At 48.9% G+C, this 12,629-nt stretch overlaps 1 protein-coding gene across 1 annotated transcript; it reads left to right on the forward strand.

Moving 5' to 3' along the window:
• The first annotated feature begins 206 nt into the window (after window positions 1-206).
• LOC141569692 (putative protein SSX6) lies at window positions 207-5,394 on the forward strand. The gene is made up of 6 exons (XM_074323929.1): window positions 207-311; window positions 800-914; window positions 1,262-1,360; window positions 2,891-2,940; window positions 4,477-4,615; window positions 5,294-5,394. The coding sequence occupies exons 1-6, from the start codon at window positions 243-245 to the stop codon at window positions 5,392-5,394; spliced, it is 573 nt and encodes a 190-aa protein (XP_074180030.1). The 5' UTR covers window positions 207-242.
• The last annotated feature ends 7,235 nt before the right edge of the window (window positions 5,395-12,629 follow it).

Here is a 12,629-nt window from a genome sequence, read left to right on the forward strand (position 1 = left end):
TCCTAATCCATACTTGGGTCTGAGACTTGCGGCCCCTCAGTTCTCATCTGACATCCCCCACGTCCTTCCTCGTGGAAAGATAAGCCAAGGATGGGGAAAAGCAGAACCTTGATTCCCGTTGACAGTCTGAGCGTGGCCATTGCTCAGCGCTTTCTCCCCTGCCTTCTGACACACAGGATCCTTGGCCTCGGGACTGAGAGACTCGGGCTGTGTCCCTGAGACATCGCACCGTTCCCAGCACCATGGACAGACGCAGCTCCTTTGCAAAGAGCCACAGGGAGGATGCCCAGAAATCACACAAGAAATATAAGGTGAGGTGATGTGGGGGGGAGAGCGGAGTGGTCCACGGGACAGTGCAGGCTGATGAGTTTTCTGCCAAGGTGAGGTCCCAGGCAGTGGGGTTAAGGAGCAGGCTTTCGGCGGGAGCTCCAGGGCCTCGGGGACTTCCCACCAGTCTGACAACTCGCACACCATCCCTGGAGACAACACGGTCTGTGACTTGCACTACATGTGCTGACTCTGGGTCCCTTCCGGAAGGTGAGAGGAAAGCCCTCCACCGGCAATGAAGCACCCCTGCATGCCAGGGGAGAGGCTAAGGCACGTTAGTTACCCTTGCTCTCTCAGTTAGCCATGCCATCGACCAGGAGGAATTCCTGTCTCCAGTTCACAGATCCAACACACAGGTCCTGCCCTGGAGGAGAAGGTCGTGCTCAATGTCAAGCGTTTTACCTGACCTGCTGCCTATTTTGCAAATAATTGTCTGTTTGTTTACTTGCTTGCTTGCTTGCTTGCTTGCTAGGCCTTCGATGATATTTCCAAATACTTTTCTAAGAAAGAATGGGCAAAGCTGGGACACTCACAGAAAAGAACCTATGTGTACATGAAGAGAAACTACGACACAATGACTCGTCTAGGTAACAGAAAGTTCTGGGACCAGACAGGCCTGGCAACACATGACCAATGCTCTTTCTGCGTGCATGCCGGGCTTCTTCTAAGGCTGCAGCGAGTGTCCCCTGCTCTCCTTTTGTGCGGGGAGAAACGCCAGGGCAGCTGCTGGGCCTCCTGCGCTTTTCTATCCTGTACTGGGCCGAGGGTGGGAAGTGTCCATGGTGATACTCAGACCTGAATCCTGCACACTTCTTTCTGTCTGTCCCTTATTCGCATCCCACCGACTGAGGAGTTTTACTGTCACTGCTGCCTGTCAGCATCCTCTCTTCCTGTCACCTTTTCTCCTAAAGAACATATATTTTGCTTCTTCTAGGTCTCAATACCACCCTCCCACATTTCATGCGTCCCACGAATCAGACTACAAATGCTCCTGAGAGTGATTCTGATGAAGATCAGAGTCCCGGGAATCAGGGTGAGTGAGCGGAAGGGCCTGGGAAGGGTTTCCTGAAGCCTGACTGCTTCAGGGCCCAGCTGCTCAGGAAGGATTCTCAGAACGTCTTCCTGAGAAAGAACCAAGGCTGAGTGAACAAAATTGCATGGGGAAGGTTCAGTATGGTTAGAGACCATTCATGTAAAACATGTAACATGCAAATTAAGACTATGTATACTTCGTGGATAATAAGTCAATGGCAAACGTATAAAAATCTGAAAGAGAAGAAAAGTCAGGAAATTCAGGAGTGAAGAAGTGGGGAGGGCAGGGATCGGTGAGTGATGCACAGACAACTTCACCTGTGACCTTTTCACAATGTTCTATCACATGTCAGGTAAAGATCTCAGAGTGATCTCAACCAGATTTGGGATAATACTGAGATTTGGTTGGATGTGGTGGCACGGCACATGTTTTTCCAATATTATTCCCTGCAATTTTCTGTGCCTGTTAAAGATTTCTTAATATTAAACAGCTATAATTTTTTTTCTACACACTGTTGATGCAACACAAGACAGCGAAGAAAAATGTCATCGAAGGGTAAATCCACTAACTCTTCCCAGAGTCAATTTCATAATAGCGCATAAGAGTCAAAGAAGTATCTTAAAGACAAGGGGATTAAGGCATTCAGTAATGACTTTGAGCAGTTTCCCTGTGTTACCAAACCCGAATAGTCTACTCACCTTTAATTGATCCTGATTCCAAGTGTTCACCTTAGGACAGGGTTGGAAAGCACAACCCCACACACATCTTATCTGTTCATTTCTCATTGAGCTTAAGCAAAGTGGAGTGAAAAATAGGACGGATTCTAGCAATCGTTGCCCATGTGAACAGGGTGTTTACTCACTACAAAGGGGATGGGATGTGTTCAGTGGTCTTCCGCTCTGACAGCACAGTTGTTTGAAGGCAGGAGCAGAACGTTTGTACTGTCTCCAGTAAAACTACGACTCCAGAATTCAACAGGCCAGATTCCACAAGCTCCGCAAATTACTGTCCGGGAGTCCAGACTCAAGAGCTTGACTATCTGCAAAGCTTTTGACACTCCATGAGTGTTCTTATACCTGAAACCTTCCCAAACCCCGTGATGAAATCACTCCTGGTTCATCACACACTTAACAGCTTCATTGAGGTATAACTGCAAGGCTATAAATTTCACCCAGTTTAATCTATGGTGATTTCTAGTTGCCATACGTCTTAAAGTGGATGGAGTTCACATTCCCAAGCAATCCACTTAATGCTTTAGGGGAACATGTAACAAATACGTAACGAACTAGGACAAAGCAGTGGTGTGGTTTAGTTCACATTTTATAAACCGTCGGACGGAAGTTAGGGATTTCTGCCATAAATAAACGCATACGCCGTTATTACAGATAATTCAGAGGCCCGGTTCCAAATAACCCCTTGACACATAGTGGATCCATCCGGTCTGCTGCAGAATTCCCTGATACTGGAGATTCTGTACGTTGCGTAATAGTTGGCAACACAGGACAATTCTGCTTTATCACCTTCTTTTAGATGAAAATCCTCAGGCAGCTTCCGATGTGAAGTGGACAGAACACGAGAAGGCGAGTGTCTCCCAAATGAGAAGGACCACAAGGTTTTGGCCCTCCGTGGACGTGAACATGATAAGAGTGGGAGAAAATCGACGTTGGCCTGCACCTCACTGCCTCCCTTACTGGTGTCTCGATTATCACGCCACATGTGGCATCAGTAGCTTGATAATTAACAATTGTGATAGCTGATACTTCTTGTGACCTCGTAGTTATGCCACATATTACTTGGCACAATTCACATGCATTAATTCATTTCAACCTTATGACACCTCTGAGACATTGTTACTGCTGTTGTAGACAAATAATAATGGGAATATTAATAATAATAATAATAATAATAACGATGTCACACTACAGAGCTGTTAAATAATTTGCCTGAGACCTAAGGGGCAGTGGTAGTAATCTGAACCAAAGCCCCAAAACAAACCATTTCCAAGCTCGTGAAGGCTTCATATGCTATTTAAGTTCAGGTCGTCTTCCTGGGGCTTTACCCTGGAGATGCTGCTGATGCTTCCCTTTACAGGCTCCTCTGCAAGAGGAAGTACCGTCCCCTGTGCTCTGTCACAGGGCCACTCTAAAGGGGCCTGGGAATGACTTGGGCACTAGGACCCTCAATACTGTGAGCTCACCCACCCTGGCCTTCAGGCATCTCTGAAGCATCACATCAGGCCAGGGTCCCCTGAGAGCTGCCTCAATGTGGATTGAATAAGTGATTCCACAATTGCAGATTGTACTTGTTGAGAGGGAACGGATCTGGGAGTTGGATTGTCAGTGTAGAGACCATTGAGGAGAAAGTACTCCTTTTGACATTGCCACTTTTAAAGGGTTCAAAAGCTCAGAAAGTACTTGCACTTGGCCTGTTTTCTGTGTATTGTTCACTGTTTCCTAAACGAGGGAGCAGAATAAAGGTAACGTAATGATTGTCGGTCAAGACACAGCCTGAAACACGAGAACTGACGCGGAACCACGCCTTTATTTTCTCATTAAATGATCTTGCCAGGGTAGGGTATTATGTCCCAGCAAGCATACCTTCTTAATGTCTGCATTAATGTCTGTGAACGAACCTTTCCTCTTTCTCCCCATATTCGTGCTCCGCACACCATTTTCCAGCAGTGTTTTGTCCCTCTGTACACTTTAACACTTATTCTCCCAGCAGCAGTCTACTCTCTTATATGCAATGGCTTACATTTCATACACTCCCTCCTTGCTTTCACAGACCCTGAGATGTCAGATTCTCAGAATGCTATTTCACCCCACAGCTGTCATACACGGCGCTCCCACTACCATGGGGGCTTGTGCTGTTTGCGAGAGTTCGGTCTGGAAAGAGCCTGAACACAAGTGTTCCAGTCCAACAAACACCCTTCCCTTAGGCCGTTCCTTTTCCTTCCAGCCTCCCATGTTCCTCACAACTGAGGTACAGGTTCTGTCGTGATCTCCCAGGGTCGCTGTGATCGTGCATTAAGGTACCGCACGTGAAGACAGTTTGTAAGCTTAAAGCACTAGACAACTGCCATTGACACTGCTCGTATGTGATTTTTACATGAAAAGGAGGTGCCCATGGAGCCGGCAAGGGAAGAAAACGATACGATGCCACCACCAGTAACGCCTGCCTCGGAGCCGGCCCCGAAAAAGCTGTGTACCCCAGGAGAAGCGAGTGTGTCTGGTCAGGAGACTGAGAAGATGTCAGGTAAGAGGGAAACATCTGGAAACAACTCTGCCGTCTGGCCTGCAGTGGGGGATGGATCCAGGATGAGCCTGGGTCCAGACTGCGCGTAGGAGCTCACTCGGCTCCAGATAAGACATTAAAACATGACTTCCAAAGTCACAGGCTAAGCTGTCATCCATAGAAAGCCTTTGTCATGGGCAAGTCTTCTCAATTCTCTGAGCTCCCGATTTCTAATCCGTAAAATGGAAGGAATCATAGTTCACGAAATCTTTGAGCCATTTAACGAAATCTACGAAACCAGGTTTATGAAAGGTCCTCAGCAAATGCCCTCTGTAATAACCTGGGACCATCTCTGACTCAGAGTTCTACCCCCGGCCCTCAGCTCAATGTTTGGCACACAATATGCCCCTAAAAATATGTGCTGAAAATACAAGGTCTGCGTGAATGTGCTGGTAAGGAAGGAGTGTGGGAGTCTCATCCTGGCAGTGGGAGGAGCCAGAAGCTAAAAGTCCAAGTGACATTTGGTGTGTACTTGTGCGAATCTAACATCTCAGCCTGTCTGAGCCAGCGGATGTGGACAACAGACCACGTAGAAGGCCCGTGGGCACTTGGCTTAGAGGACGCATCTCATCTGACAAAACAGAGCCCAGCACTCCCCAAAACACCCATCCCCCACACACCAAATCTTTTCTACCACAGGACCCAGCAAAGTGAAGTCTAGTGTCTGGGCACACAGGCTGCGGGAAAGAAAGAGCCGAATTATATATGAAGAGATCAGTGACCCCGAGGAAGATGACTGAATCCGTAAGTGACACTTCAGTCCAAGCCACAGCCTTGGGAAACACACTGTCCTCATAGAACTGGAACCCGGACTGTCACTTCCTCCCCAAACCATTCATTTTTGGGACCTCAGGGGAGCAGCAATGAGGTTAAATGATGATACTTCCCCGCTTTCCACTCCTTACCCTGTATATACAGGGCTTTTCCCCACACAGGATGCCCAGGTGTCCCACACCCCCTGTCAGCATCCGATGTGTAGGCCACACTCTCCTCTAACCTGGGGACTCATAAGATCGTGAGGTAGGGTGGAATCAGAGAGTTCACGGCCCTCATGGTCTCGATGGGAGCCTGGGATTGATGGTTCAGGTCATGGCAGCTCACTGCCACTCACTGTCCTCCTCTCTCCTTGCCTCCACCTCAGGGATGTGACACGAGCCCACCATATAAAGAAGAATCTGGTGGCATTGCATGAACATGTGCAAGTCTGTGAACCTCTGGCCTCAGGCCTAGAGCCAGTGAAAGAAAAGTTCACCACCGTGAAACGCTAAGCACGATGCTTCTTACTGTGCGTCTAATATTCTGTCAGGTGTTCGTGTTTCGTTGATGACCAACACTTATCCCTAAGGCCTATTTCTGCCTATGTGTCCAGGCACTTACCTCAGGAAACAAGTATTTTCAGGTGTCTCTGCACAGAAGAGCACTACTTTCCATCTTCCCAGGGCAGTTGTGGGAGACTGATTCCAGACGTGTTTATCTCTGCACTTACGGGCGCACTTTCTATCTCTCTCCATCTGTCTCGCTCTGTCTCTGTCTCTGTTTCTCTCTCTCTCTCTCTCTCTCTCTCTCTCTCATTCACATACACACACACACACACACACACATATATACACACACACACACACACACACCCCACACATCCCACAAAAACAAACATAAAACAAAGACAGACACTCACAGACAGTACAACTTTGAACACATCCGACCTGCATTCAGCGTGTGATGGACATGTACCCCTCATCCTGTTCCTTGTGCGGCAGCTGTTCCCTGGCACAGTACCCTGTTCTGATGCTCTGTGTCAGTCGTTGGCAGTTAATAAACACAATTTTTGCCAGTTCTTTCTTCCTCTCATTGTTGTGCAAACAACCCTGTGCACACGTGTAAGTGTTTCGTGTGCACACATTCCAGGAAGTGCAAGTGCTACGTCAAAGGGCTCCTGCATTCAACAAACACCTAATGGGCATGTGCTGTGCACTGTGTGCTGTTCCTGCTGCTGCAGAGATGTCAGAACCTACAGGGACAAATGTCTTTGCCCACGTGGACTTGACATTGCAGTGGGGGATGTTTCCGGGTTTTATTCGATGGATTCATTGTATCCCAATTAGAGGGCAGGGTTCTGCGAGTGGTGAGACGCTTTCCCTTTACTCCCTGTCAGATTTTCCCGGTCAGGGGCTTGAATGGTCCATTGGGGACTGTGTGGGAGGAGACAGATGCTCTGGGTCTGCTCTAATCTCAGGGGAGGTGATGGGAGCCCTCCTCCAGGGGCGCCCGTGCAGAGAGGCAGAGGCTGGGTCCTGGTGGTAGTGGGGGTAACAGAGGATACTGACGCGCAGGGGGGATGGAAGAGGGGCGGGCATCCAGGCAAGAGAGGTCCAGGGCCCAGTGTGGCCCACCATAGCCGTCGAAGGGAAGGGCTCCGGGAAGGAGGATATGAGAGTGCAGCTCATCCGGGGGCAGAGGTGCCCCATAACTGTGAGCACACCCTGCCGGGCACTGCAGGGAGACAGGACTGCTGCCTGGGTCAGCGAGGCAGCGGCTCTACCTGTGCCTGGGGAGAACCAAGTTCTACTTTACCCCAATATACTTCTGCATTCCTCACATTTATTCTGCTGCTGATGGACGTCGTGGAAATTCTAAACCACTAGAGAATTACCCAAAAGAGAGCCTGAGGGAGTTGATTTTCTATTCTCCAAAGGAAGTTGGGACCCACAGACTGGATCCCCAGTACGGGAGACAGATGCAGGGAAGGGTGACTTGCTGAGACTCCAGGTCTCGCCAGGGAACGTTTCTCCTTAGGTTCCATGGGCAGATAGAGTGTCCTTCCTTCCTTCTCCTCCATGTGACAAGCAGAGAGTCGATGTTTGCGCCCAACCCCAGTAATCAGCAGTACATTGCACCCCTGAGTTCATGACACCACTATTTGCAATAAGCAAGATATGGAAGTAACCCAAGTGTCCATCAATAGACGTACAGATGAAGAAGTGACATATGTATGTATAAACACACACACACACACACACACACACACATATATATATATCTGGTTATGTATATGTATGTTTTCAATGGAATATCAGTCGGCCATAAAAAGAAATGAAATCGTAGCGATTTGCAACATCTATGCACCTGGAGGGTATTATGCTAAGTGAAATAAGTCACACAGAGTAAAGCAAGTACCGTATGATTTCATTCAAACATGAAATTTGAAATATAACAAAACACTGACTAAACAAAAGAGAAGCAAACACATACATACGGAGAACCCATCGATGGTTCACAGCTGGGAGTGGAGTTGGCAGCTTGGGTGAAAAAGATGAAGGATTTAAGAAATCCAAATTGCCAGGCAGAAAATGAGTCACAGGGATGGAAAGTGCAGCATAGGGAATAGAGTCAGTAATATTGTCATAAATATGTATAATGTCAGATGGCTACTAGAGTTTGCGGGTTGATCGCTTCATAATTCACATAAATGTCTAATCACTACGTTGTACACCTGAAACTCACATAACGTCAACGGTAATTTAAAAAAGTAAAGATTTTGGGGCCGGCCCGGTGACTCAGGCCGTTGGAGCTCCGAGCTCCTAACTCCGAATCGAACCGATTCCCACATGGGCCAGTGGGCTCAACCACAAGGATGCCGGTTCAACTCCTCGAGTACCACAAAGGATGGTGGGCTCTGCCCCCTGCAACTAAGATTGAACACGACACCTTGAACTGAGCTCACCCCGGATGGCTCAGTTGGTTGGAGCACGGGCTCTCAACGACAAGGTTGCCAGTTCGATTCCTGCAGTCCCGCAAGGGATGTTGGGCAGCGACCCCTGCAACTAAGATTGAGCACGGCACCTTGAGCTGAGCTGCCGCTGAGCTCCCAGGCCGGCTCAGTTGGTTGGAGCACGTCCTCTCAAACACAAGGTTGCCGGTTCCATTCCTCCACTCCCGCAAGGGATGGTGGGCTGCGCCCCCTGCAGCTAGCAACCACACTTGGAGCTGAGCTGTGCCCTCCACAACTAAGACTGAAAGGACAACAATTTGAAGCTGAACGGCACCCTCCACAACTAAGATTGAAAGGACAACAACTTGACTGGGAAAAAAAGTCCTGGAAGTACACGCTATTCCCCCAATAAAGTCCTGTTCTCCTTCCCAAATAAAGTCTTTAAAAAAAAAAAATTAAAGATTTTTAGAAATTAAGAAAATAAAAATTTTTCAATGGGGAATATCGGGAACAGTGTGTTTCTCCGGGTCCCATCAACTGCAATTTGTTGTCCTTCAATGTGCTTGTGGAGGATGCAGCTCACTGGCCCATATGGGAATCGAACCGGCAACCCTCTTGTTCACGGCTCCCATTCTCAGCAACTGAGCCATCCGGGGGCCCCTAGAAATTTTTTGTAAAACCATCTTTCCTCGATTGATTATAGCTGATTGCAAATGCCCGTAATATCAATGAAAGGATCCTTTTGATGTACATTAAGAGACGTAACTTCCGATAGGGTACGTAGTGGACCCTGCAGAATTAACCGGTAATCCCTGTGGAAGTCTAAAGGACACTTGTGATATGTCAAGAACACATCACAGACTGTTCTTTTCTCTGAGGTGGCCACATCCAAGGCCTAGACGCATAGTTACTCAGCCTGTGTGAGAATTCCTCCTCCCTGAGAAACACACATGCAAGATTGAAAAGTCGATCGATGACTACAGATGTTATTAATTGAAATCATTGTTAAGGGAATAAATGGGAGGTTTTGCAAAGGTGTGCCAACCAATGCATCCGGTTATGGATATTGTCGTTTTGCGGGCATCTGGCAGATTTAGGCACAGTATTGTACTAAACAGGTACTAATTATTAAAAACATTATGTCTTTGAATAAAATAGAATCACAGCTGCCTTTCCAGTCAGTGGTGTGCAGAGAAAGAACGCATCCCACAATTCACGACAGGAGATTATACTCCCTGTAATGGGGGGAAAAAAGTTATTGGAAGACAGTGGCAAAGGAAACAACCATATATGCTCCACCTCTCCCACTGTAGGCCAACACAAGCAAGCCATTTCAACATTTTCCATGTTATGTGGCTTTACTTTTCACAGGTATTAACCTGAGATATTTGTTATCACTTGTATCATAACAGTCATGCTCACGAGGAGGCAATTGCCACCGTCTACTTAGCTGCACTACGCTCTCTGGGGTGAATGGATTTATCCCAGACACAGTAACGAGGGCCTTAGACTAAGGGGTGGCGAAGGAATAAAAACACAGCTTAAAATTTTGAAGTAACCACAGAGGTTCTAGGACTTCCCAGGAAAGACCTCCAACTGAGGAAGTAGGAGACAGATCGGAAGCATAGGAGATGGCGTCCCGCAGCGCATATTCCACCTATTAAACTAAACACGAAACACACAGCACACGGTGGGAACACAAGCGGAACGAAAAGGGAACCTGTGAGCATGCGTGCTGAGGGAACTCGTACAATGGGAGTGGCCAGTTGTGGCGGAGGAAAACTTTGCTTGGAGTGAGCGGGCAAATCGTTGTCTCCACCCACTCGGGGAAGGCGTTCCTGGCTCTGGAGCCTGGGTGGTACGACGCACCCCACTCCTGCCTCAAAGTCCCCTGTGCTATCCTGACTTGCAGTGGGCCAAATCCACTTCACTAACTGTTCCGCGTGGTCGAAGGATCCTGGGTAACTGAATAGCGGGTATTCATCTCTGCGGGGACCGACCCCTCACAGACGCCTCACTTCTGAGGTAGGTTTTTCTTCTCTGAGGGTCACCCGGGACAGGTGAAGGTGGGGTGGCAGGCGGAAGAGCTGGGAGCCTCTGGCGATTGTTACTCAAGCGGTAGAGTCTCGGCTGTGCCTCCTGATAGTTCTTCAGATCCATAGGCTTGAGGGACGATGGAAAGCCTTTCGGGGTAATCTCTTTCGGGCAGACGTAAAACTAAAATATCGTCAGGCTCCAAGACTCCCTACTTGCTCGACCTCAGCCTGAGAAATTCCAAATCAGCTGGACACCCCTAATATTCCTCCAGCAGAAATGCCACGTCTACTCCGCGATCCCTTTATTGCCTCCATGGGCATAGAGTGGCAACATTTGTGCCATCTGAAACCCCGAAATATCCTCTACTGAGAGACTCCCTATGGCCTCAGCTTGGGGAGCACTGGTTTGCTGCACTCAGCAAACCATTCTCAGCTAGGTTCAGGCCTGGACATGCAGCCTCAGAGATTCCCCTCTTTTTCACTCTCATAATTTTCAAATAACCAAGAAATAGCCTCTACATCCACTCATATTACTGACCCTCATTTCTGTTCGGCAGAATAGAACCCCAGGACCCCTGCCGGAAAATGCAGAGCGTATGAACTCTGGGACTTTGCTCCCCCCGCCTTCTGGACTCAAAACATCCCCCTTCACAAAATCACATTCTCACGGGCCTGCATCCCCTACAAGTGTTTTCACGTCTGTCCTTCCGGATAAGCCAAAGCCCAGCAGAACGTGTACAAAGAACAGGAACCAACACATTGCAAAGACGCGAGGCTGCTATGATCACGGCCCCCGTAAACCTGCCATCCTAATCCATACTTGGGTCTGAGACTTGCGGCCCCTCAGTTCTCATCTGACATCCCCCACGTCCTTCCTCGTGGAAAGATAAGCCAAGGATGGGGAAAAGCAGAACCTTGATTCCCGTTGACAGTCTGAGCGTGGCCATTGCTCAGCGCTTTCTCCCCCTGCCTTCTGACACACAGGATCCTTGGCCTCGGGACTGGAGAGACTCGGGCTGTGTCCCTGAGACATCGCACCGTTCCCAGCACCATGGACAGACGCAGCTCCTTTGCAAAGAGCCACAGGGAGGATGCCCAGAAATCACACAAGAAATATAAGGTGAGGTGATGTGGGGGGGAGAGCGGAGTGGTCCACGGGACAGTGCAGGCTGATGAGTTTTCTGCCAAGGTGAGGTCCCAGGCAGTGGGGTTAAGGAGCAGGCTTTCGGCGGGAGCTCCAGGGCCTCGGGGACTTCCCACCAGTCTGACAACTCGCACACCATCCCTGGAGACAACACGGTCTGTGACTTGCACTACATGTGCTGACTCTGGGTCCCTTCCGGAAGGTGAGAGGAAAGCCCTCCACCGGCAATGAAGCACCCCTGCATGCCAGGGCAGAGGCTAAGGCACGTTAGTTACCCTTGCTCTCTCAGTTAGCCATGCCATCGACCAGGAGGAATTCCTGTCTCCAGTTCACAGATCCAACACACAGGTCCTGCCCTGGAGGAGAAGGTCGTGCTCAATGTCAAGCGTTTTACCTGACCTGCTGCCTATTTTGCAAATAATTGTCTGTTTGTTTACTTGCTTGCTTGCTTGCTTGCTTGCTAGGCCTTCGATGATATTTCCAAATACTTTTCTAAGAAAGAATTGGCAAAGCTGGGACACTCACAGAAAAGAACCTATGTGTACATGAAGAGAAACTACGACACAATGACTCGTCTAGGTAACAGAAAGTTCTGGGACCAGACAGGCCTGGCAACACATGACCAATGCTCTTTCTGCGTGCATGCCGGGCTTCTTCTAAGGCTGTAGCGAGTGTCCCCTGCTCTCCTTTTGTGCGGGGAGAAACGCCAGGGCAGCTGCTGGGCCTCCTGCGCTTTTCTATCCTGTACTGGGCCGAGGGTGGGAAGTGTCCATGGCGATACTCAGACCTGAATCCTGCACACTTCTTTCTGTCTGTCCCTTATTCTCATCCCACCGACTGAGGAGTTTTACTGTCACTGCTGCCTGTCAGCATCCTCTCTTCCTGTCACCTTTTCTCCTAAAGAACATATATTTTGCTTCTTCTAGGTCTCAATACCACCCTCCCACATTTCATGCGTCCCACGAATCAGACTACAAATGCTCCTGAGAGTGATTCTGATGAAGATCAGAGTCCCGGGAATCAGGGTGAGTGAGCGGAAGGGCCTGGGAAGGGTTTCCTGAAGCCTGACTGCTTCAGGGCCCAGCT

This window comes from Rhinolophus sinicus, chromosome X (genome assembly GCF_036562045.2).
Source record: "Rhinolophus sinicus isolate RSC01 chromosome X, ASM3656204v1, whole genome shotgun sequence".
In the NCBI taxonomy this organism is placed as follows: Eukaryota; Metazoa; Chordata; class Mammalia; order Chiroptera; family Rhinolophidae; genus Rhinolophus; species Rhinolophus sinicus.